This window comes from Lithobates pipiens, unplaced genomic scaffold (genome assembly GCF_037356315.1).
Source record: "Lithobates pipiens isolate NorthernLeopardFrog02 unplaced genomic scaffold, aLitPip1_a1.2 Scaffold_25, whole genome shotgun sequence".
In the NCBI taxonomy this organism is placed as follows: domain Eukaryota; kingdom Metazoa; phylum Chordata; class Amphibia; order Anura; family Ranidae; genus Lithobates; species Lithobates pipiens.
The window spans coordinates 217832278-217857647 of record NW_027507787.1 but is presented as its reverse complement, the minus strand read 5'-3'; the positions used below and the strand labels follow the sequence as shown (position 1 = coordinate 217857647).

At 40.3% G+C, this 25370-nt stretch overlaps 1 protein-coding gene across 2 annotated transcripts in view; it reads right to left on the bottom strand.

Annotated features, from left to right (window-relative positions):
- JAKMIP3 (Janus kinase and microtubule interacting protein 3) overlaps positions 1-25370 on the bottom strand; it is a 261757-nt gene that overhangs the window by 181195 nt on the left and 55192 nt on the right. For both annotated transcript variants that reach the window (XM_077455553.1, XM_077455552.1), the window contains exons 2-3: positions 22107-22346; positions 14067-14564 (exon numbers count right to left, since the gene is read on the bottom strand). In XM_077455553.1, coding sequence (XP_077311679.1) covers positions 14067-14564; positions 22107-22241 — 633 coding nt within the window. In that variant the 5' untranslated portion in view covers positions 22242-22346. The remainder of the gene's footprint in view (positions 1-14066; positions 14565-22106; positions 22347-25370) is intronic.

Sequence of the window (25370 nt, the reverse complement as noted above, 5' to 3'; positions counted from 1 at the left end):
ACCAGGCTGAAGGACACAGTGTGGAGCAGCGAGACACAGTACCTCCTGTAGTGACACCCCAGTGCACCCAAGTCTGTGGAGAAGGTCTCTTTGGCAAATCCTGCTCCAAGATTTGTCTTGTCACAGTTTACCCCATAGGTCACAGACAAAAAGCAGTAAAGCTGTATGCGATATTGGACAATGAAAGCAACAGATTACTTGCTAGCTCAGCATTCTTCGACATCTTTAAAATCAAGGGAGCCAGCTCTTCATACTCACTCAAGACTTGTATGGGCATGAGTGAAGAAGCTGGGAGAATGGCCATTGGTTACCAAATCGAATCCATTGATTGCCAACCTTAATCTAGTGTAATCATTTCCCAACTGACAGAGGGGAGATCCCTACACCTGAAGTGGCATTTCATCACAGACATCTGAAGAGCATTGAACATCTCATCCCTATGCTTGATCCCCAGGCTCAATAGCACTCCTGCTTGGGAGAGATATCGTCAGAGTTTACAAGGTGAGAATACAGATCAATGGCCCTCACAACCCCCATTATCAGAAGCTGGAGCTGGGATGGGTCATTATAGGTGATGTTTGCCTAGGAAATGCTCACAAACCAACCAGCATGAACTTTATTTTTAAAAATACTTTAGAGAACGGGCATCCATCCCTTTTCCAACCTTGCCCCAACAGATTCATCATAAAAGAGAAACCTGCGTGAAAAAGAAAAAGCGCCCAATCGTGTGATAAAGTCTAAAACATATGTACTTTATTTTCCAACCAAATAGGCGTTGAAAGATACAAATGACTCAATGGAGTCGTATAAAATTGAACGAAAAAAATTGCTAGCAAAATGTAAAATAAAATGGATAAAAATTAGCACGAGGTGTAGACGTATCTACCCGACGATCGTTTCGTCACAGATTGACGTCGTTCAATTTTATACGACTCCATTGAGTCATTTGTATCTTTCAACGCCTATTTGGTTGGAAAATAAAGTACATATGTTTTAGACTTTATCACACGATTGGGCGCTTTTTCTTTCTCATCCATTTGGTGACACGCCAACATTTTTCGAACGGACTGGAACGGACGACGTTCAAGGAACACCCGAAGGTGTGGGTCATCCTTTTCCTTCCTATCCGGAAAGGTGATTCGAGCCATCCATTCACACGAGGAGCGTCGGAGGAACGATCTTGTCCGATCCCAACACTTGGGGAGTTCGTATTTGCGCATACTAAAGGTGGTTCTGGTAAGCCTTTACTACTTACTTAAACTGTAGAGTGAAAGAATTTACGTGGTCAAGCACTTATACCAGTGATACCTGGGACCAGCTTTAAAGCTTCATTCACGTTCAACCATAAATTTCCATTCACGTTCCATCTAATGAACTTATATCTTCACATTTATGGGGCCTTGTAAATCACTTCATTTATCCAAAGCATGGGACTTGTTTTGATTTGTTTTTCAATTTTGTTGTTTGCTTTTTTCACTTAATCACAAGTTTGTGCTTCACAGCACCAAGCAGCAGTTCAAATAATTATTTTTCTGTCCCTCTAAAAGGGTTTTTTTGACTCTTTTTTCGGTTTAATAACCCATTTTTTGTTTATTGCACAATCTTCACATGTGTATTGTTTATCATTGATGTTTTACTTTTTGGAAACACCATCTTTGAAAGTTTTTTTTGATTTATTGTTTTACTATATTTAGTCACGTGTTACACATTAAGCGCTGCACTGTTTTTCAAAAATCCAAATAGTATTTGCCTCCAGCTCCCAGTATGAAGGAATCTCTCTCAACGACGTCCTCTTAAAAGGACCAGATCTTAAAACACACTTCTTGGCGTTCTCATAAGATTCCGCAAGGAAGCCATTGCCATAGTTGCTGACATACAACAAATGTTTCACAGTTTTCAAGTCAAGGAAGAACACAGGAACATTCGGAGTACTTGCAAAGTTCTCCTAGTGTTTGGTTCCAGTAGAGTCCAATCCACTGCAGTGTAAGTCCAATCTAATGTATTAAGATCATCAGGTCTCATAAATGGCCCTTCCAAACTGAACTTGACCTGGTAATAGTTGCTTGCAGTCCTTATATAGCAGAGCATAGACTGGGGGAGGGGGAAGAAGCACAAGGAGCCGATCAGTTATGCTATAGTTTACAGAACATGCTGATAGGTGGAAAGTGTAGAGTCATCAAGTGATGAGCACCTCAGCCTGCTGCTTTCTCTTTCAGTGTCCAGTCACAGGCTGGGGAGTATAGAGGAGACCTGTAATAGTTGCAGATCCCACTACTTCCACCAGAATGTGTTGACTGCATTCTTAGCCTAACCCTTCCCAGAAATGTTTCAGTTCTGTCAGTCACCGGCTGTCTGCTCTGCCCACCCCCATGCTTACTGGAGCACTGGGCAGTGGAGGGGGGCATGATCGACTGGCTCAGGCTTTCAGTGGCTCACTGAGAGGCTGAGCCAGGTGCTGGTCCAAGGCTCCTGGGTGGAACACGACCATATGACCACAATCTTTACAAAACCTAGACCGGCTCTAGCCCACTGTTGGTCGAAAAATGGTCACAGGAGTGCAGAACAAACTGAACTCCTGTGATCCACAGAAGAAATACAGTTAAATGCACTTTGGCTGTATAACCCTTTATACACACAAGCAGTAATCACCACCATGTGTTGTAACTAAAACATGCACAGTTTACAGTGTCAGCTGCATCTATTCTGAAGTTTAAGAAATATCTTTGACACTTGCCACAATGTTTAGATGTGAATGTACATAGTTTAAAATGTGGTTGTTTTCTTCAAAAAGGCAAAGATTCTTTCAATTCTGATTAGAGCATTTAGAGATTTAGCATAAGGATTTTAAAATATTGTTTTAATGAAAACAACAGAAAAATGCTGCAAGATAATAGTTACAGAAAATCTATTACAATATATAGACAATAGCCACAGTAAAACAAACCACGATTTAAAGTGAAAAGTACTTGCAAAGTTCTCCTGTTGGTTGGTTCCAGCAGAGTTCAATCCACTGCAGTTTAAGTCCAATCTGATGTAATAAGATCATCAGGTCTCATAAGTGGCCCTTAGCAATCCTTCATCATTTTATTGGTAAACAAGAGCCCCAGATGCCAATTGCTACAGCTTTCTGTTGACCTCCAGAGGTTGTCGCTGAGCCAGTCCAAATGAGTTGATGGGTGTGGTGCGGAAATGCAGTTTTACAATAAGACATCCAGCATGTTATTGAATAGAATGCATTCACAATTTAATAAAGACCAAATATAATATAAATCACATGCAACTTCCCCTTTCTTCCCACTTTGGAGTCTTCAGACCTCATTATTGTCAGATATGTTTAGTTATGGTTATGTATTCTGTTATGTATTTAACTAGGTAAAATGGTGCCCATTCCCAAAGATAATACAGCTCCACCTGTCATGACAGAAACAAGAAGGTTGATATTGCTTGCTGTCTACTAAACGTGCCATTTGTCTGGCTGAGCAAGATTACATTTCATATTTCTTAGTTACTGATCTGGAAAAAAACATGTAGCAGGTGAGAGTTTGAGAAACGTTCTTAACTCTATACCTGTTCTGGCCCCAAACATACAGTATTAGTGCCTTAGCAACAGTGTAATAGCCAGAGAAGCATAAAGCAATAGCCCCCTCCATAGTTCTCTTATGACAGATGTGCTTTAAATTACTGAGCCAATAAAATGCACTTATTCCATCCAAAGTCCAGAGGAAGAATCCTTGATGGGTTTCAATTATGTACCAGAGCTAAACTCAGTGCGCAACAAAATTGTTACCTAACTAGATCACGAGAAAGAAACAGGGTTAAAAATAGTTTGCGAAATCTTCTCCCAAACTTTATATACCGCTCTTCCATCTTCTCCATTTGTAGCAATCTATTAACTGACTGCATGCAAAGCAAAACCTACAAGGACAAGTTTGGGCAGCACAGTGGTGTAGTGGTTAGCACTTTCACCTAGCAGCAATAGGGTTGCTGGTTCAGACCACGACACTATCTGCCTGGAGTTTGCATGCTCTCTCTGTGCTTGGGTGGGTTTCCTCCGGTTATTTCCCACACTCCAAAGACATGCAGGTAGGTTGATTAGACCCTGTCCAAAAAAATTGGCCATGATATGTGTATGTTGTATGTCAATGTTGTAAGTGTGTCGGGACTCTACAGGTTAAAGGACCGCATAAATAGCTGTGGATGGACACCGGTGGCAAGAAAAAGCGCCCTGAGGCAATTCAGTTCATATAGGTAGCGCTATACAAGTCATTTATTCATTCACCTACAGACCTCCCCGAATACCTGGATTCTGGAATTCTGCTTGTACGTTGACCACTATAGATCTGTGGTATGGTCAGAATTTTAGAACATGTGAAGACACAGATAGTTGATACGGTCCTACAGCAGGATAAACCAGCAAAAAGAACCAAAATCAAATCGTGTCTGTAGGTTAAATGAAAATGATTCAGTTTAAGTTGGCAGGTCTCTAGTTTGTAAAATGTTGCTTCCCTATGAAGCACCAAATTTTATATTGCTCTTCCTGTATCCTTTGCATATGCCCCCCCAACCCAACTTCAATGGTAAACTTCCCATTACAGTGACAGATGTTAGCAGAGAACTAAATAAGATTAAAAAGGAACGTCAAAAGTGTTTTCTTTAGTAGGGTCTTGACATATCTGGTGCTGCAATAAACAATCCAGCATTTTAAAGCTGGAAACTTCACATTTTTGTGCAAATGCCAAGAAAAAATCAAATGTTTGTAGACAATCACATTATCAAGGTTCTTTCTTTTCTTTCTTTTCTCACTTGATGTAGCAATATGCCCTCTAAGATCACTGAAATATTTCTCACCCTCCAGCCTTGCTTGGTCTTTTTCAGAATTTTCTTATGTTCTGAAATCTGAAAGATAGTAGAAACACAGGCTCAATAACAGATCCACAAAGCGCATGTTTGTCTCTAAATTTGATATTGCATATGTTTAGTGATTACTTAACTTGGTGCATGCCGCTGGTCTCATTCTGATCCACGCCATCCATTCCTCTTCTGGGTTTACGAAAATTGAGAATTTAAAGACATGACAGACAGAAAAAGAAGGAAAGTTCCAAGGATTCGAACAGTCATGTAGTCCGCAAAAGAGTGCATGGAACGGTCATGGATGAGAATGGATGAATGGTAATTCAGTACACAGATGTGGTCACCATACAAGGTCTATGAATCCAAAGACTGGTCTGTTACAAAGCTAATGACATTGGGGTCGGTTTACTAAAGGGAAAAAGACTGCACTCTGCAAGTGCAGTTGCCCCAGAGCTTAGTAAATGAGCAGAAGCTCTGCTGACTTCCATCATCCAATCATGTGCAAGAAAAAATGCTGTTTTTTTTATATTTTCTTGCACGTGATTGGGTACTCTTTGCAAAGTAAAGCCTTACCTCATTTACTGAGCTCTGGAGCAACTGCACTTTGCAAAGTACACATTCTATATGCCTTTAGTAAATTAACCCTATAGTGTTGGGGGTTGACCAAAAATGTCCCTAATCAGTGCTAGGCTGTCACGCTTTACTCTATGACTTACATGTTGCAAATCTCCATTAGCACACGATCTTAGGACAGACCAAAAACTTCTTGATTGGCTCCCTTTTATAAGTACCTGCAGTCACAGTGGAAGTAGAGGCAAACTTTGAGCCACAGTTCTTCTGCCTATAGCCTATGCTATTACGGAATATCTGCAAATTGATAATAGTACAGGCTGAGAGTCCATTCACACAGGGGCAACACAACTTGCAGCACAACTTTGGGAGGCAACTTGGACACGACTTGAGTATGAATCAAAGTGCAACTTGGGACGACTTCAACACGACTTGGGGCGACTTACAACCAGAATTCAAGTCGCCCCCAGGCCAGGCGACTTTGGCTGTGGCCAATCACAGAATAATCAGCTCTCGAGGGGAAACTCCACGCCAAATTTTAAATAAAAAAACGTCATGGGTTCCCCTCCAAGAGCATACCAGGCCCTTAGGACTTGAAGTCGGATCCAAAGTTTCCCCTGTGTGAATGGATGAGGGGTGAATGCCCTAACACTAGCAAAAAAAAAATCAAAACAAGCTTTAGTTGTAGGCTGCAATAATGAAAGCAACCCTGCAATAATGAAAGCCGACTATGATGTTCCTTGTGAGCACCCATGTGGCCTTTGCTATATATGTCTGGAAAGCTAGTTATGCATAACACATGGAAACAACCATACTATTCAAGATCATTGTTCACTGATTTACAATTTTTTTTTTTTTTTTTTTAGCTTTTTGCCTTTTTCTGTTTAGGCCTCATGCACACAGGAAGTTTACTTTGCTCCTCTGAACGTCAGAACTCCTGGCAGGAAAAAAAGCTGCTTATAAAAACAAACCTAAAGCTGCACATATCATGCCTGTTTAGCAGAGTTTAGGGGCGTAAAGTGTTTGAGCAGTATTGAATATTAATTTATTCTGGCCATTGGAATGCATTAAAGTATATCTAAAGGCAAAACTTTTATTTTTTAATTTTGTATAGAGAGGAATTAAAATGCTTGTGAGTTGTTATTGCTTTCAGTGCCCCTATTATAGTGATTCACCCTCTCTATCTGTCCTGTTTACCATTATTATTGAAAATGAAAGTAGAAGAAAATCTGGGTTTTCCCCAGAAAAGTATTAGAGGGGAAATCTTCCAATGGGGACACTAGTTCTGGTGACTTGGAAGTCCCCAAGGAATTCTCTAAATTTGCAAGGATTTACCCTCACTTCCTGTTTGGCTATGGAACAGGAAGTGAAGGGAAATCTCCGCAATGCCAAAAAATCTGGCAGGGGTTATAAACCTCCCTTACTCTATCCAAAATGAAGAAAAAAGTTTTGCCTGTAGTTCTACTTTAATGCTCAAGCCCAGTGTGCATGAGGCTTAAGCTGTGCATTATAACGCATTGTTTTTTCATGCAAAACTGTGGAGTTGATTTACTAAAGACAAATAGACTGTGCACTTTGCAAGTGCCGTTGCTCCAGAGCTTAAGAAATGAGCAGAAGCTATGCTGACTTCCAACATCCAATCATGTGCAAGAAAAATTGCATTTTTTTTTTCATTTTCCTTGCATGTGATTGGGTACTTTTTGCAAAGGGAATCGTTACCTCATTTACTAAGCTCCGGGGCAACTTCCCTCGCAGAGTGCAACTGCACCTTGGAAAGTGCACAGCCTATTTGCCTTTAGTATATCAACCCCATTACGTGCATGTTTCACAAAGGTGAATGCAGTCTAAAGCGCGTACACACGATCGGACATTCTGACAACAAAATCCATGGGATTTTTTCAGACGGATGTTGGCTCAAACTTGTCTTGCGCACACACGGTCGCACAATGTTGTTGGAAATTCCAAACGTCAAGAACGCGGTGACGTACGACAAGCCGAGAATATTGAAATTCAATAGCCAGTGCAGCTCTTCTGCTTGATTCTGAGCATGCGTAGAACTTTGTGCATCGGAATTGTGTACACACGATCGGAATTTCTGACAACGGATTTTGTTGTCGGAAAATTTGATCTCAAATTTTGTGTGTCGGAAATTCCAGTGGAAAATGTCCGATGGAGCCTGCACACGGTCAGAATTTCCGACAAAGAGCTCCCATCGAACATTTTCCATCGGAAAATCTGACTGTGTGTACGTGGCATAAGGCTGCTTTCAAACTGAAAGCGCCGGCCATTAGCGGTAAAGCGTCATTAGTTTTAGTGGCACTTTACCGCTGTTTAAGCAGCGCTTTACTGACGTTTAAGTGCCATTTTGGGGGGATTTTCAGCCTCTAGCTGGTCGCTTTTTAACCCCAAAGAAGGGGTAAAAATAAAAGGCCCATGTTGCGTCGCTTCCAAAGTGCTTTTCAGTTCATTTCAATGGGCAGGGAATTTTGGGAGCGCTGTATACAGTGCAACCCCAAAGTTGCTGCTTGCAGGACTTGTCCCGCAAGCGCATCGCCTGAGTGTGAAAAGTCACATGAAATAAATAGGGGGCAGTTTTCAGGTGCTTTACAGGCATTATTTCTAGCGCTAAAATGCCTGAAAACCGCTTCAGTGTGAAAGGTGTCTAGAGAAAATAATTATTTTTTCTGTCTATATCCCTGTTGCAAAGTTACCCTCACTTTCTGTCTGATAAAACATCAGCAGAACAGAAAATGAAGATAAATCTTTCTAATGGAGCTCCAGATAGCAATAAAAAACCTGACAGGGATACAAATTCTTCCCCAATCTATCCAAAACGAAGAAAAATCATGCTTGCTGGACACACAAATATGACTTTCCAAATTTGACAAACTTGTGAGCAACAATGCCTCCCCTATCTAATAAACATGTTTAATTTCACAAAAGCACATTTGTGTGAATCAGGGCCAGAGCCAAAGCCCTTGGGCTATAGGCCCAGTAGTCCTGCTATCCTGGTCTGTTTGACCCTTCTAGCTTAATCATTTATAATAGCTTATCTTGACAATACTACTAATCCGATTATGCCATGAAATTGCCTAACTGTATATTATTAATGGCTGTAGCTCTCAGAGAAGAGACACGCTTTAAAACACAGTTACAGCGTATTTACTAAGAATTAAGGATCTTCACTCAAAATCTGGGCAGCGTTCATTTCAATTATCCAATCACATATGCAGCATCTGAGTATTGAGCATCTGAGTGATTGAATATTCAAAGTGAACAGGAATTTGCTTTTCTTGAAGTTAATATTCATGCAATCTGAAGAATTGTGAAGACTTTCAACTCCTTTAGTAAATCACCCCCTGTATATGTCAATCCACCTGCCTGTGATTTAAGAATTTTTTTTTTTTACTACAGCTAAAATAATAGTTCGAAACCTAAAAGAATTCACCAGACAAGAGACAAATCTGAAATGTAGTATCTTGTTTAAGGTACGATAGTCCTGACTATTAACAGTTCATACTCAGTCAAGGGCGGACTGACCATTCGGCCACTCGGGCACTGCCCGAGGGCCCCTGGACCACTAGCGGGCCCCATCAGGGTTGCAAGCCTCAGTAAAACTTGGGACAGAATGTAAAAATCTGTGTTTTTTTTTTACATCTATCTCTGAAATGTCCCTTACCGACATCCTTTTGGTCTAAAAATCCTGAGATTATAGCTGCCCCACCTCTCCAGTACCTTCTCAGCCAACATGTATGTGTATACTGTGTGTACATGTCTGTGTATACTGTGTGTAGCTGTATGTGTATACTGTGTGATTGTATACTGTGTGGCCCCATAATCTCTGAATGCCTGGGGGCCCCATAATCTCCTATTGTCCGGGGGCCCCATGAGTTGTCAGTCCACCCCTGTACTCAGTTATACTTTAAACTGAAAGATAAAATGTAGTGTTTGTGAAAAGTACTATCATAAAATTGCAAACACTCACATCAATTTGTACATAGCACAAGTATAGGGGTTGATTTACTAAAGGCAAATAGACTGTGCACTTTGCAAAGTTGCAGTTGCTCTCAGCAAAAGGAGTTGCGCCTGTGCTTGGTAAATGAGCAGAAGCTATGCCGACTTCCATCAACCAATCATGTGCAAGCAAAAATGCATTATTTTTTTCATTTTCCTTGCATGTGATTGGGTATTGTTTACAAAGTGAAGCTTTACCTCATTTACTAAGCTCTGGATCAACTGCACTTGCAGAGCACTACTGCCCTTTGCAAAGTGCACAGTCTATTTGCTTTAAGTAAATACATTTATTCAATTTATTTAAGTAAATAAACTCCAGAGTGCACATGGGCAGTCCAATCCACAGAACAATACAATACAAAATACAATGTAAAAAAATCCCTGAAGAACAAAATCTGAGCTGTCTTAACAAGACATTAAAAAATATATATTTTTTTTTTCTACATATATGTGCAAATATATATGAAGCCAAACTGTCATACAAAGTCAACTCTGTAAAATTTAGTCTCTAACTCTTGTCTAACAAACAGAGCTCCTATTTCAGGACATACTTTATGTAGCAATGAACACATTGAGAGCAGGCACACCCTAGAGGTAGTCCGTTCCTCCTTTGAGGTGCAGGGACACATCAGAAGGACAAACTCTCTTAATGGCAGCTGAAGTTCTCCAGTGTGTATCTGAACTTTTAAGAAGGACTATACCTGCGTAATACAGGATGATTACAGACGTCACGATGTTTAATGGTACAAAAAGCAAAACACATCATAAAAATGATATCAATGTAACAGATACAGTGCCTTGAAAAAGTATTCATACACCTTGTAATGTTCCATATTTTACCATGTTACAACCAAAAACATATATTTATTTTATTAGGATTTTATGTGATAGATCAACACAAAGTGGCCCATAATTGTGAAGCAGAAGAAAAATGATAAATGCTTTTCAATTTTTTTTTACAAATAAATATCTGAAAAGTGTGGTGTGCATTTGTATGTGGCCCCCTTTACTTTGATACCCCTAACTAAAATCTAGTGGAACCAATTGCCTTCACAAGTCACCTAAATAGTAAATAGAGTCCATCCATGTGTAATGTAATCTTAGTAAAAATACAGCTGTTCTGTGAAGCCCTAAAGTTGTGGAGAAGTATAAAGCAGGGTTAGGTTATAAAAAAAATATCCTAAGCTTTGAACTTCTCTCAGAGCACTGTTCAATCCATCATCCGAAAATGGAAAGAGTATGGCACAATTGCAAACCTACCAAGACATGGCCGTCCACCTAAACTGACAGACCAGGCAAGGAGAGCATTCATCAGAAAAGCAGCCAAGAGGCCCATGGTAACTCTGGAGGAGCTGCAGAGATCCACAGCTCAGGTGGGAGAATCTGTCCACAGGACAACTATTAGTCGTGTACTCCACAAATCTGGTCTTTATGGAAGAGTGGCAAGAAGAAAGCCATTGTTGAAAGAAAGCCATAAGAAGCCCCATTTGCAGTTTACGAGGAGCCATGTGGGTGACACAGCAAGTGGAAGAAGGTGTTGTAGTCAGATGAGACCAAATGGAACTTTTTGGCTTAAAAGCAAAACGCTATGTGTGGCAGAAAACTAACACTGCACATCACCCTGAACACACCATCCCCACAGTGAAACATGGTGGTGGCAGCATCATGTTGTGGGGATGCTTTTCTTCAGCAGGGACAGGGAAGCCGGTCAGAGTTGATGGGAAGATGGATGGAGCCAAATTCAGGCAATCTTAAAAGAAAACCTGTTAGAACAGGGGTTGCCAACCTCTGTACCCCCCAGTCCACAGCCACCACTGTACCCCCCCAGTCCACAGCCACCTCTGTATCCCACAGTCCACAGCCACCAATGTACCCCCCCGTCCACAGCCACCTCTGTATCCCCCCCTGCTCACAGCCATCTCTATACTCATCAGTCCACAGCCACCTTTGTACCCCCCATCCACAGCCACCTCTGTATCCCCCCTTGTACCCCCTCAACTTAATTTATTAGCAGGTGAATGCAGCCCTCCATGCATTCACATACATTGAATCCAGCCCTTAAGTGGAAAAAGGTTTCTGACCCCTGTGTTAGAGTCTGCAAAAGACTTGAGACTGGGGCGGAGGTTCACCTTCCAGCAGGACAACGACCCTAAACATACAGCCAGAGCTACAATGGAATGGTTTAGATGAAAGCATATTCATGTGTTAGAATGGCCCAGTCAAAGTCCACACCTTAATCCTATTGAGAATTTGTGGTCAGACTTGAAAATTGCTGTTCACAGATGCTCTCCATCCAATCTGACAGAGCTTGAGCTATCTTGCAAAAAAGAAAGGGCAAAAAATTCACTGTCTAGATGTGCAAAGCTGGTAGAGACATCCCCAAAAGACTTGCAGCTGCAATTGCAGTGAAAGGCGGTTCTACAAAGTATTGACTCAGGGGGGCTGCATACAAATGTACCCCACACTTTTCACATATTTATTTGTATTTGTAGTTTTGAAACCTATTTATAATTTCTGTTCCACTTCACAATTAGGTGCCACTTTGCGTTGGTCTATCACATAAAATCCCAATAAAATACATTTAAGTTTTTGTCTGTAACATGACAAAATGTGGAAAATTTCAAGGGGTCTGAATACCTTTTCAAGGCACTGTAGTTATCATTACAAATAATCAAGTAAAATCTATATTTTCGGTAGACTTTGGAGAAGCCTGACAGTGACAAAGGCAGAGAAAGTAGACTTTTTACCTTAAAAGCACTAAATTAATAGATTAGATGGGTGAATTGTGAATGGTAGTTGAAAAAGAAGAATTTGAAAACGAAGAGAGCTTCCCATAACAACCAGTTGTCGAAATAGAACAATGTAATTGTGTAGTAACAATTGAATACATTTTCTTATAACAACTCAAAAACTTTAGCAATACTTTTGCCAAGTGATAAAAATGTCTTCCGTAGTTAAACTTTGTAGTTACGTTTTCAAAGTGAACATTTATGTCCCTGCAATGAGCTTAATATGTTATGAAGCATAAGTGTAAGTAGATTTGTCCTTTTCATATTAATCTTGTGCTTTGCCTGAAGTACTCTTTTAGACACTTGCCGACCGGCCGTAATACATATATTGCGGCAGGTCGGCTCTATTGCATGAAACGACGTACCTGTACATCATTTCATGTAATAGCCAGAGGAGGCACGCGCGCGCGCTGATTGACCAGAGGATGAGCCAATCAGTGGGGCTGGTGGACGCGATATCCGGCGGACGCGATGTCCGCCGGTCATCCGCGATCATTCCCCAGAGAGATAGAATGACCGTTTGCCAAAGTAAACAAGGCAGACCACCGTTCTGTCAGAGATGAACACAGTGCTAATCAGGAACAGGGGTCACTGTGTTCATCTAGTGAGTCCATACCCCATACAGTTAGAAAGCATCCCCTAGGGACACACTTAACCCTTTGACTGCCCCTGGTGTTAATCCCTTCTCTGCCAGTGTCATTAGTACAGTAACAATGCATATTTTTAGCACTGATTACTGTAGTAATGTCACTGTTTCCAAAAAAAGTGTTAAAAATGTCAGTTAGGTGTCCGATCTGTCCGCCAACAATGTCGCAGTCCCGCTAAAAATTGTTGATTACCACTATTACTAGTAAAAAAAAAAATTATAAATAAAAATGGCATAAATCTATCCCTTAGTTGTACATGCTATAACTTTTGCACAAACCAATCAATATACGCTTATTGAGATTTTTTTTTCACCAAAAATATGTAGCAGAATACATATTGGCCTAAATTGATGAAGAAATTTTATTTTTTTTATTTTTTTGATAGGATATGTTTTATAGCAGAAAGTAAAAAAAATATTGTTTTTTTTTCCCAAAATTGTCGCTCTTTTTTTGTTTCTAGTGCAAAAATTCAAAACCGCAGAGGTGATCAAATGCCACCAATTTGTGGGGAAAAAAAGGACATACATTTTATTTGGGTACAGCGTCGCATGAACGCACAATTGTCAGTTAAAGGGGGTAAAACCTCTCGGGGTTGAATTGGTTAATGTGTACCTAAAGCCAAAAAGCCAACCTTTCAAGTTTTAGATTTAGGAAGAATAGTTAGAACCTCTTTCAGTTTTTTTTTATTGTGGTCTATGATCCCTCTGGAGAAATTTACCCTCTCTAATTGTCCAGATGGCTTTTGTTGTGGGACTAAAAAGGGAGGAAAAATCCAAAATATTGGGTTACCAGCCAAACAGGAAAAAAAGGGAAATCTTCCAATGGGGAGACTACATGCATACAAAAAAAATGGATTTCCCTCACTTTGGAGAGGTTTCCTCTTCCTCTCTTTCTGTTGTGTCTACAGGACAGGAAGTAAAGGAAAATCTACTTAATGGGAAATATGGGGAAAAAAAACCTTGTGGTTTGACCACCTACTAATCTATCCCAAATGATAAAAAAAAAAATTGGCTTTACATACACTTTCCCGTTTTCAAGCTAAACTGAAAAACAACAACTGAATTCTGATTAGCTGTTAGATGAAACACACCTCTTTTTCTACCAGTTTATACAGAATATCTCTACATGCCTGGTGTCATGGAATTAAAATACTTGAAAAGATATTGTAATAAATAAACATATTCTCCGCTCATACCAGCCTTCTGATTTCCCGCTCACATTCCCGCTTAATTTTCGAGATCTCCTCTTGATGTAAATGGAAAACGCTTCGGATTTCCGCAGCCTTCATCTTATCAGCCTGCATCACTACAGTCAAGGCTTCCTCCACTTGTTTTTTGGCCCCTTTTAGCTCGAAGATCTCCTGCTGCATTTTGTTTTTCTCAGCTTCAAAACTTTTCTTGGCCTCTTCCCTGGCCTCGTTGTACAGAACAGTTTTGACTTTTTCCGGGGCGGCATCTCGGAGAGCATTGACCACCGCTTGCAGCCTCTGATTTTCACTGTCTTTGATCTTTATCACCCGGATGAGTTCAGATTCATGCTGCCTCAAGAGGGCTTCCCGTACAGCTTGCAGCTCCTTCATTTTCTCCTCGTGCAACTTGGCCTTTAGCTCAGTCACAATAACAATGCTTTTATGCTGCTCGTGCTCTCGAATCTGTCGGATCTCCTGGTTTTTCTCTCTTTCAAGTTTGTTTACCTGGTAGTACAAAAAGAACAAATGTATAAAATGAAACATTATTTAATGACTTTTCATTTCATTGCAGCAAACAAAGATAACCTAAAAACATGGAAATTTAAAAAGATTCTTTGATAATTATGTTTTGGTCATTTTTAATTAGTATTTTTAATTGCAGCCATAAGGTGATGAGTTCTAAAGAAGGCAGCAATAAGCCTGAAACCCAGGGAGATCAGACTACATGGGGTACAGGTGGCACACAAAAGACACAACCCACCACTCTCTCTCTCTCCCCTATCAGAAAGTACCATCTTAGCAGTTATACATTGGGTGCTTTCAAGCAGATGGCACTAGGCTTTCTTACCAGAAAGCCCAGAATGCTTTACAAACTGAATGCCATTGATGTATCCTGTATTCAAATATATCTAAAGCCAAAACTTTATTTTTCATTTTCTATACAGTTAAGCCTCGTACACAAGATCGCATTGTTGGCCAACAAAACCGTGGACTTTTGTCCGAAGGGCGTTGGCCCAAACTTGTCTTGTATACAAACGGCAAGGAATTGTTGGCCAACAAATACGAACATAGTGACGTACTATGTTGTTTTTCAGCTCGTTAGCGCCACCCTTTGGGCTTCATGTTAGTAAAAGTTTAATGAGTGTTGATTCGTGCTTTTCATTTTGCGCTTTTCAGTTTGTTTCTGAACGGCCGTTTGTCAACCAGCCATGTTGCGGTTTCGGAGAAGATAGCGTGTTATTTATTATTGGCCTTAGAGTTATTGCTTTGATTTTTTTTGGTTGAATAATGATTTGATTTGTTATATTTTCAATATTTTTGGATGCATAGAATGCACTTTTTGGTTAAGTTCTATTGGCAGATAGCATGTCTTATTTTACTTGTTTTCTTTTTTAAAGCACAATGAAAAAAATGGGAAGAATAATACTTGGCTATGTGTTTTACTTCAAATGACAGTTTGGGAGTCATGTAATACAATGTAAAATTGACAAGGGACACCAACATAGTTGTATCTTTGATCTTAAAAACTACGGGATAATGGTGTTGTGGTAAGTTGCCCAAATAAAAAAAATAAAAAAAAAACATAATAAAATTATTCTTGATATCACTAGAAAAAAAAAGCTTTAGAAAATTTGTTTGCAATAACTCCATCAGTATCACCAGCAAAGCAGCTTCATTATTATCCCATTAAAGAAGAAGAGAATTGTGCGCTGCATTTTGAGATTTCATAATTTGCCGCGTCACGAATGTTAATTCTCCATTATAAATGCTAGTTTATAAGACCGATTGCTTCTGGTTTGTCCTTGCTTCTGAGCATGCGTGTTTGTACTTTGGACTTGTGTACACATGCTCAGAAAATCCGACAACACACATTTGTTTGCAGAAAATTTTAAAACCTGCTAGCCAGCATTTGTCCGCAGAAAATCTGACAATTGTCCAATGGAGCATACACATGGTCGGATTTACTGCCAACAGCCTGTCATCACACATTTCCCATCGGAAAGGGTTTCACTGATACCACTTTTTTAAGACCGAGTACAAATACCGATACTTTTTTTCAAGTACTCGCCGATACCAATTACTGATATTTTTTTTTATGTCATGTGACAGTAGCACTGATGGTCACTGATAGGTGGCACTGATGAGGCGTGCACTGTGTCAGTAGGTTTTTTTTGTTTTGTTTTTTTACAATTGAATTTTTTACAATTGAATTTTTTATAATTTAGATTTTTTGTTATTATTTTTACAATGCTTTTTTTTTTGGGGGGGGGGGGGGAGTGGACAGCGTCAGTGTTTATTTTATTTTATTTTTTATTATTTTTACTATTTTACTTTTAAGTAATTATTTATTAGAATTTTTAGTTTTGTTTTTTATCAACCCTCTTGGGGGGGGGGGGGGGGGGCTTTGGTGAGATATCAAGGGTCTAAGAAAGGGACTAAGGACACAGATTCCCCAGTCCCTTTCTCTGCAGCCTCAGCTCTACTAAAGATGAATGGACAGGAGACAGGGGCTCCTGTTCATTCATAAACTGAAGGATCGCAAACACAGTTTAAGATGCTCAGTTATGAATGGGCAGAGTCAGTGATCACTGATTCTGTGCATTCGGAAAAGGAAGGAGGCAGTAAATGACAGATTTAATGGCTCCTTCCTCCGCTCTCAATCCTGATAGATCTGGGACGGGGGGGACCAGATGAGGGCACAGAGGGGGAGCAGCGGAGGACACGAAGGGGAAGCGAAGGACCGGAGGAGTACACGAAGGGGGAGTGAGGGAGGATTGGAGGAGGACACGAATGGGGAGCAGAGAGAAGGAGAGGAGGAGGACACAAAGGGGGAACGGAGGATGACACAGAGTGGGAGTGGAATAGGACACGGAGGTGGAGTGGAGGAAGACACGGAAGGGGAGCAAAGGAGGAGCGGAGGAGGACACGGAAGAAGAGCAGAGGAGTACATGGTGGGGGACCTTAGGAGCACGGAGGAGGAAAGGAGGAGGACACAGGAGACAGTCGAGGATGATTGGTGCGGTGTTGGTGGAGTTATAAGCACCGATCTCCCTGTATAGATTTAAAAATAGTTTTTGTTTTTTTTTCAAAATTGTCACAATTTTCTTGTTTATAGCGCAAAAAATAAAAAACGCAGAGGTGATCAAATACCACCAAAGGAAAGCTCTATTTGTCGTAAAAAAAAGGACATCAATTTTGTTTGGGGTACAGTGTCTTATGACCGTGCAATAGTCAGTTAAATCGACGCAGTGCCGTATCGCAAAAAGTGACCTGGTCATTAAGGGGGAAATTCTTCCAGTCCTTAAAGTGGTTGTAAACCCTCCCCTACAACTTTGTCCCATGTAAATCAGCATAAAAAACCCTAATGAACACTGCTTGTAGATATCTCCTTACTTGCTTAGTATTGTTGTAATCCTTTTTGTTCTTTAGAATGAAGTCACTGAGCATGCCCAGATCTCCCCTGATTTACGGCACACTCTCTATGTCTTATCTATCTGTTATCAGGACTTCATACGGCACAACACTGAACTCCCAGGAGACTTCAGACTCATTCAGTGCTTCCTCCTACACCCCATGTGACCATGTGACATGAAATACAATGTAAACCTGGCCATTACTGCAGTCTTATCAGCTGAAGCTGATAAGACTGACAAAGGGAAACATTAGACATCGGCACAAGTAAATACTATGAAATAAAACAAGTCAGCTATGAACAGGGAAGCAGGGTTGCCATAGAAACGTTGGATTGAGAAGGAGGCTTGGTTAACAGTACAGGAAGTGCTCAATGTAAGGGCGGAAATACACTCCACTGTGGACGCTGCCTAACCCCTGGAAACAAGTTTTTTAAAGTTTCTTTAAACAGTAAGTAATATGCGATTTGGGCTGGATTACAGTGGCTATAGTCTGATAATGACTTATTAAAATGGACTAAATGAAGAGAAGCATCAGAGTGGGAGAGTTTACTTCCTCTTTAAGTGGTTAAAGACTTTAAAAACTTTGACACATTTTGACATTAGAAATCCTTGATTCCAATGAATTCCAGTGATTTTGTACTTCTAAGGCCAACAGACTTGCTCCTGCTGCCAATAAATCTAGCTTACAGGGATGAATGTAAAAGCTTTCCAGCCAAGTCTTTAGAATAAGCATCCTGCATGCATGACTAAGCTCTATGGATAATGTTGCAGTATGGCAGTGTTCTCGGAGAGTCTGCTGCAGATGGGACGTCTCATATAACATCCTGACTCTGCATAAAAATATGCAGCCATGGATTTCACAGTAAAGGTTATGTAGAGTTTACTGAACTGTGACTGAGCTTTACATGACGCTAACCAAGGGACAAACAAACCACAGTTACAATAATAAGGCCAAGATCAGCAATAGATGTACCTGAAAAAAAAAAGATTAATAAGACCTTGATTACAACATACCGTGCTTGGTATTGTGAGTTGTCATGTATTCTTATATAAGTTGCATTACCTTGAATGAGACCATCCAGGGCAACACAGCACAAAGGCAATATATGGGACATATATGCCAATGCATGGTAAAGCAGTACTAGTTGTCTATATCCTACTTTGATAAGGAAAGGGAAAGTCAGCACTGAGGATGACATCCAAAAAATAGTATTCCTTTATCGAAAAGACATGTACAATGCTGTAAACACAGCCTACGCGTTTCAGACGTTTCGTCACGACACCTGTCTTCACTATATCCTACTATGTCTGCCTTTGAAAAAGTATGTCTTCAAGAAAGCATATCTCACCTCTACTTAACAACTGAACTTTTATTTTCCCATCCTACCTTTTGTATCGCTTCCCATTCACTTTAGATTGTAAGCTCCCCTCCTCCCCCAACCCTCTTGTCATGAATTGCATCGTAACTATACTGACTCACTTTATATTGTAAAGTGCTGTGCAAACTGTTTTTAATATATAACTATATAAATCTTAGATAACAATAATACTGGTCACTGTTTCCAAAGCAAGTAATAGACTCCATTTGTCAATGCATTTTACTGCATTGCAAAATACTAAAAAATGCACAGCAATGTGCCAAGTGTAATTATAATAAGGGAGTAAAATCAATTTATCCATTTGGTTTATCAAGTGAAAGGTTAAAGCATTAGGAGATAAGGAAACAAGGGCCTTTTTTCTTTCTTGTGATGGCCTCATTCAGAAATATATACTGTATAAGCTACCCATCTCACAAAAACTCAGGAGAGTTTGGCACACAGGCTGGCCACAGCAGCAGCTCATTTTGTCATGTACAAGAGCCTTTGCTAGTTGCTGGCTATTACTCAGCACTGTAGCTCAAGACTCTGCAATGCACACCTGACCTAATCAGGGTGCTTAAGTAGATTGCTGGACATGAGGCCTGTGCCCGACCAAAGAGTTAACTGCCCTGTTTATACCCCGCTCGTCAGTCCTGCCTACTTAAACCGTGTAGTCCAGAGGAGCTCTGCCTTCGCCTTGGTCAACATCACAGAAACGATCTCCTGCGATCCTGTTCAAGACTTACTTTTCTGACATCCCTTCTGGCTCCAGATCCTGCTTGCCGTTCCACTACATTGATCCCTGACTTCTGGCTTGGCTGACTATCCATTCCGGTTACTGAACTTTGGCTATGTTTTGACTACGTTTGTTCTTTTTACTTTTATTATTAAACAAGCGTGATTTAACTGTACTTCTGTCTCGGCCTGATTTCATGGTTTCTGACACCATTCAGCATTTTTTTTTGAGCCAAATGACCTAGGTTCAGCAGGTTTTCACAAAGCTAGAGATAGGGGGTCACTGAGAAATCTATATATATATTTAAGGACAAAAAAAGTTTCAAAAGCGTTTTGAAAGGCCAAAAATAATTGTATTGGTTCCGCAAGTGGCAAAAGGATAAAAAGGCAGCTAACTTGTTTCAACGTGACCATGCTTCCCTGCTGTTTGGCACAGGCACTCCGTCATGGTTTTCTCTTTTGGTTCTGATTGATATACCCAGGAATCTAGCTTTGAGTCCAATAAATACTGTGGCACTTGCTAAGGCCCTGATAGGGGGGTTGCCCCAAAACATGTTGTTTGTCTTTTGTTATGCTTTTGGCACGTGCCAATAAAATCATTTTTGGGCACACAAAATGTGTGTTTGGGGCTCCCTCTGCCTCCATTATACATAGATTGCTCTGTCTTGGACATGGACTTCTCATTTAAGATTTGTTTGTCTGTGCCAGATCTGCTAGCTCTTCTGCAGTTTGCTCTGACCATCTGTCTGAGGCCCCTTTCACACGGGCACCATCAGTTTAGCCACGTTAAAAACGTATTGGTTATTATCCGTTGCTTCCGTTCTGTTAATATCCGTTTTCATCCGTTAATGTACACGTTTACATCAGTTTTTTTATCCGTCTTTGTATCCATTTTGATCTGTTTACACCAGTTTCTGTGCCTTTAAGGAAATTACCCAGAAAGCATTGCTCCTCCCATACAGATAAACCAAAACAAAAAGATATTTCTTCAAAACAGATTTTAACTGATCGGACATTGATGGACATTGTCCGTTAACATCAGTTAACCTCCCTGGCGGTATGATTATTTCCGATTTTTGGTGCTGAAACCGGTACAATTATTTTGCATGGAAATTTGGCGTTTTATATTGCAGGCCTGTAATTCTTAGGAATAACTCACTTAAATCTGTCCAAACCAGAGTCTAGTAGACATTCCGGGTATGATAAAGTTTGAAAAATTAATTATAAATTATAATATAATAAATAACTATAAATAATTATAACAAATAATAATATAATGATAATAAAAATTATTCAATAATGTAATCAAATCAAAAACACAGAAATTTGCTCAGTTGCAGAATTGTCACTGTCATTAGATTTAGTGTTTGATGACGAATTTCCCCACAAATCATTATTGCTCAATTCTGCAAGTGATTCTAATTTATTATTGCTGTTTTCTAGCTGGTCTAAAACCACTTTTGACATAAAGGGACACTTTTTGGTTGCTATGGACAATCTCCAAATTCCAGGCAGAAAAAAACTGTATTTATAATAAAAAAGTGCATGCAGGGCACTGGACAGACCACTTGGGACAAAGGGGGTGTGTATTCTTTTTTATACAGTACTGTAATCTGTAAGATTACAGTGTACTGTATATGTACTGTGTTTTTACTTTTTTGAATTTGGCGCCGTTCTCCGTCCCCGTGCGTCGCAACGCTCGCAGGGAACAGAGCCCGGCGGAACACGGCACTGTGTGAATAGAGCGATGAGACAGCTCGTACACACAGCGGGGAGACATCGCAGAATTCAGGGGACGAGGTAAATAACTTTCCCTGTATCCTGTGACGCAGCCCAGAGTCTGGCTTGGGGTTACCGCTAATGGTACTGGAATTCCACCCCGAGCCAGACTCGGGAATACCGCCAGGGAGGTTAATATCAATTTTGACAGATCTGGACGTAGCCTCGTAAGTTAAAAAAACTGATAAAAACGGAAGCGGATGGTAACGGTTGGTCATCCGTTTGCCCATAGGAATGCATTGACGTCCGTTGACGGATGGAAGAAAAACGGATAGATGGTCCATCTGTGTGAAAGGGGTCTAAGGCAGGGGTCTCAAACTGGCAGCCCACCAGCTGTTGCAAAATTACAAGTCCCATGAGGAATTGCAATGCTGACAGTTACAAGCATGACACCCACAGGCAAAGGCACAATGGGACTTGTAGTTTCGCAACAGCTGGAGGGCTGACAGTTTGAGACCCTTGGTCTAAGGACTTATACCACGCTAACAATCGTGATGCCTGTTAGTCAGCTGTCAGCCCTGGTGTCAGAATGGTTCCACCAATCTTTGTGCCACGCAGACTGTGAATAAGAGGATCTGCTGATACTGTGACAGGCAACACGGATATCATGGCCCGTGTTTATTACAGTTGTACATTACAATTCTACAAGCACCAAAACCATAAGGAAATTTTAATTTATAAAGGTGAAAGTATTTACCTCATGTGCAAGGTAAGCTTGGTATGACTTGACAGTGTTCTACCATGTGCGTCAACATACTCACCTTACTCTTTTCCTGTTGGAGTTCTATTTGGATATCAGTAAGTTTGGCTCTCAGGTCTTCATTGGCAGCTTGCAGGGAAGCAGATGAGTCAGTTCTCTCTGCCTTAGCTCTGCTGCTGGTGCCCTTTTTTGACATTGTGAGGTGGAGTGGCAGGAAGGGCACAGGCCCAATCAGAGAGAGAGCCCCTCTGCGTCACAGAGCCAAGCCTCCCTGGTCCTCTTTCTACATTTTTCTTCTTTTCTGGAGAAAAAAAAAAGAGAACACATTATTATCATTTCTTTTTAATATAGTGCAAACAAATTCTGCAGTGGTGTATAAATTAGAAATGAAAATATAACTATAGAAGGAATAAAGTAATGTAAGAAAAGGTGGGGAAAGCTGTGAGTGGAGGAGCTTGCAGTTCTGCTTATGGAAAAAAGATCTCTAATACTATATAGTTATAGGCCTAAGCCCTTGTACACACGGTCGGAGAATCTGTCGGAATGAGTCTTATCGGACCGTGTTGTCAGATAATCCGACTGTGTGTGGTATGCATCAGACTGATTCCGTCCGAATCTCCGTCCGACCCAATTTTCCAACATGTTGGAAATATTTCCCGACCAACTGGGCCGGTCGGACGTAATCCGATCATGTGTAGAGCATTTTCATCGGACCAAGTGCCACGCATGCTCAGATCAAATTCCTACATCAAAGCTATTGGCTACTAGCCTGAATGTAGTCCCATCGTAACGAAATTACGTCATCACGCTCTGAAAGATCGGATTTTTCGCCAACTTGGCCCAACCGTGTGTATGCAACAGTCTCGGACACAATCCGTCGGACTAAATCCGACGGGCAAAATCCGATGGATTTGGTTGGCAAAATCTCCGACCGTGTGTACGTGGGCTTAGGGTAGCCACTGCACTCTATGTATGATGTAGGTGCCCGGGTTCTCACCCACAAAGAAATCCATACAAATCCAAAACAGGTAAACTCATGGGTATTGAGCATTTTATTGTTAATAATTCGACAGGGCTCAGGCTTGAGAGCGATGAACCAAACTTCATTGAAACATTGGCAATAAAATACTGTTGCTTTGATGTATCTCTGTTGCAAGACCCGTGAGTGCCCCACTCCATTGTCTATAGCTTTGTGTGTGTGTGTGTGTGTGTGTGTGTGTGTGTGTGTGTATGTATGTATGTGTATATATATATATATATATATATATATATATATATATATATATATATATATATATATATACACATACACACACACACGCACACTATAGCCAAAAATATTGGGACGCCTGCCTTTATACGCACATGAACTTTAATGGCATCCCAGTCTTAGATCCGTAGGGTTCAATATTGAGTTGACCCACCCTTTGCAGTTATAACAACTTCAACTTTTCTGGGAAGGCTGGGGAGATATTTTATATCTTTTTGTTTTTATTTTATATCTTTTTGTTTTATTTTTATATCTTTTTTTTATTTATCAAATCCTTTTTATTATTTTATATGAAAACCACATTAACACAATACAGACAAGTATATCTTTTTTTTATTATACTTTATCATACTCTAAAATACTCTAAATTACTCAGTTAGAACGGGTTTTCGACAAGGAATCTAGAATTGTTAAAATGTTAAACTGTAAAATGGTCCAACTGTTCATCCATGCTTAACAATTAATATTACTTTAAGAGTCCAAATTATTATTATCAGATGAACCGCACATTACTGTATTTACCATTCTTCCAATATAAGTGTTATTTGACACATTCTGTATGATAACCTCTTGTTTGTACAAATTATCCTGAAAACAATAAAAACGATGTACAATAAAAAAAAAAAAAAAAAAAAGAAATGGCTCAGGCATTAGCATCTGAATTATGAACCGTACTTGCTGACCACAGCATTTCAACAGGTAATTTGATTTTTATTTTAATTTTTCTATACTACACCAGAAAACATAGAGAGAGGATCTTCTTAGCGATCTAAGCAATTTTTCCTTCATGGAGTTTTAAGTATACCGGTAAGCCCTTTGGGACTTTTCTTTCCATAGAAAGCCTCAGCTTCATAAAAGCAGTTACGTTTAACAATCCAGGAGCTACGAAATATGTTTTCCATTGAGAGAAATTACATTATTGTGCAATTCTAAAAAAAAAAGGCCATACAAGATGAGTGCAACTTTTTCTTGTACATCACCTTATAAAAGCTAAATTACCCAAAATGGAAAAAAAATAATATAGTTTGTCATGTCATTGTCATCTACAGCCAGACGTTGTACTATTAAATAAATATAAAATAGTTCATCTACAAAGAAAAATAAAAGTAAGAAAAATTATTTGGAGAAAACTAGGTCGCTGTCACACTGTTCCTTTCTCTACCGGAGAAAATCTTATTCCAGTCTTTGCAGTTTGCATTAATTCTGTTAAGGACATATGAGATAAATTGAAACTTCAATGGGCATCAAAGTCCATATGTGCAAAAAAAAAAAAAATGAATAACAAAAAAAAAACTAATAATTAAAAAAAAATAAAAATAAACCACACATTGAATGTCACATAGAGCTAACACTTAATCACACAAAGTGTTTTGCATGTAAAGTAAAGCATGCCCGTTGATCCTGCCAGAATTGATGCCTGAATGTCACTTCCTTTTACAAGGTGACAATATGCAGACGGTGCTATCAAAGTGTCAATCAATGTTGTCAGCCCAGAGTTGGCAATTGAAAACTGCACAACATTGTGATATGCAGCCATTGCAACTAGAGCATGCCCCTACCAGCGGTGACAAGGAACTATGGCAAACTGCACCTTCAGAGCAGAAAACCTGCAAAATGGACTTCAGTTATTGATGAATATTAGAATGAATCCCTACATCTACTTTAAGTATGAGGGGCTTAGGTAAATGTCAGAAATTAAGGCCGCGTACACACGGGCGGACTGTTCGCCCAACCTTGTCCGCTGAACAGTGTTTGGGCGGACAGTCCGCTCGTGTGTGGGCTTTCAGCGGACAGTTTCAGCGGACAGTTGGACGGACAAAGTCTTTCGGAAATTCCGAAAAACTGTCCGCTGAAACTGTGTTTGAGCGAACAGTCCGCCCGTGTGTGGGCTTGTCCGCTGTACTTTCGAAATGAGCGGACTGTTCCCGCTCGGAAAGTCCGCCCATTTCGAGCGCGTGTACAGGTAGGCGGGGCCCGCGAGGGAGACGTCGCGGGCTCCGCCGCCTGGAATGGGCTTAAAGGGGAACCCCAACGCCGAAAAAAATCGGCGTGGGG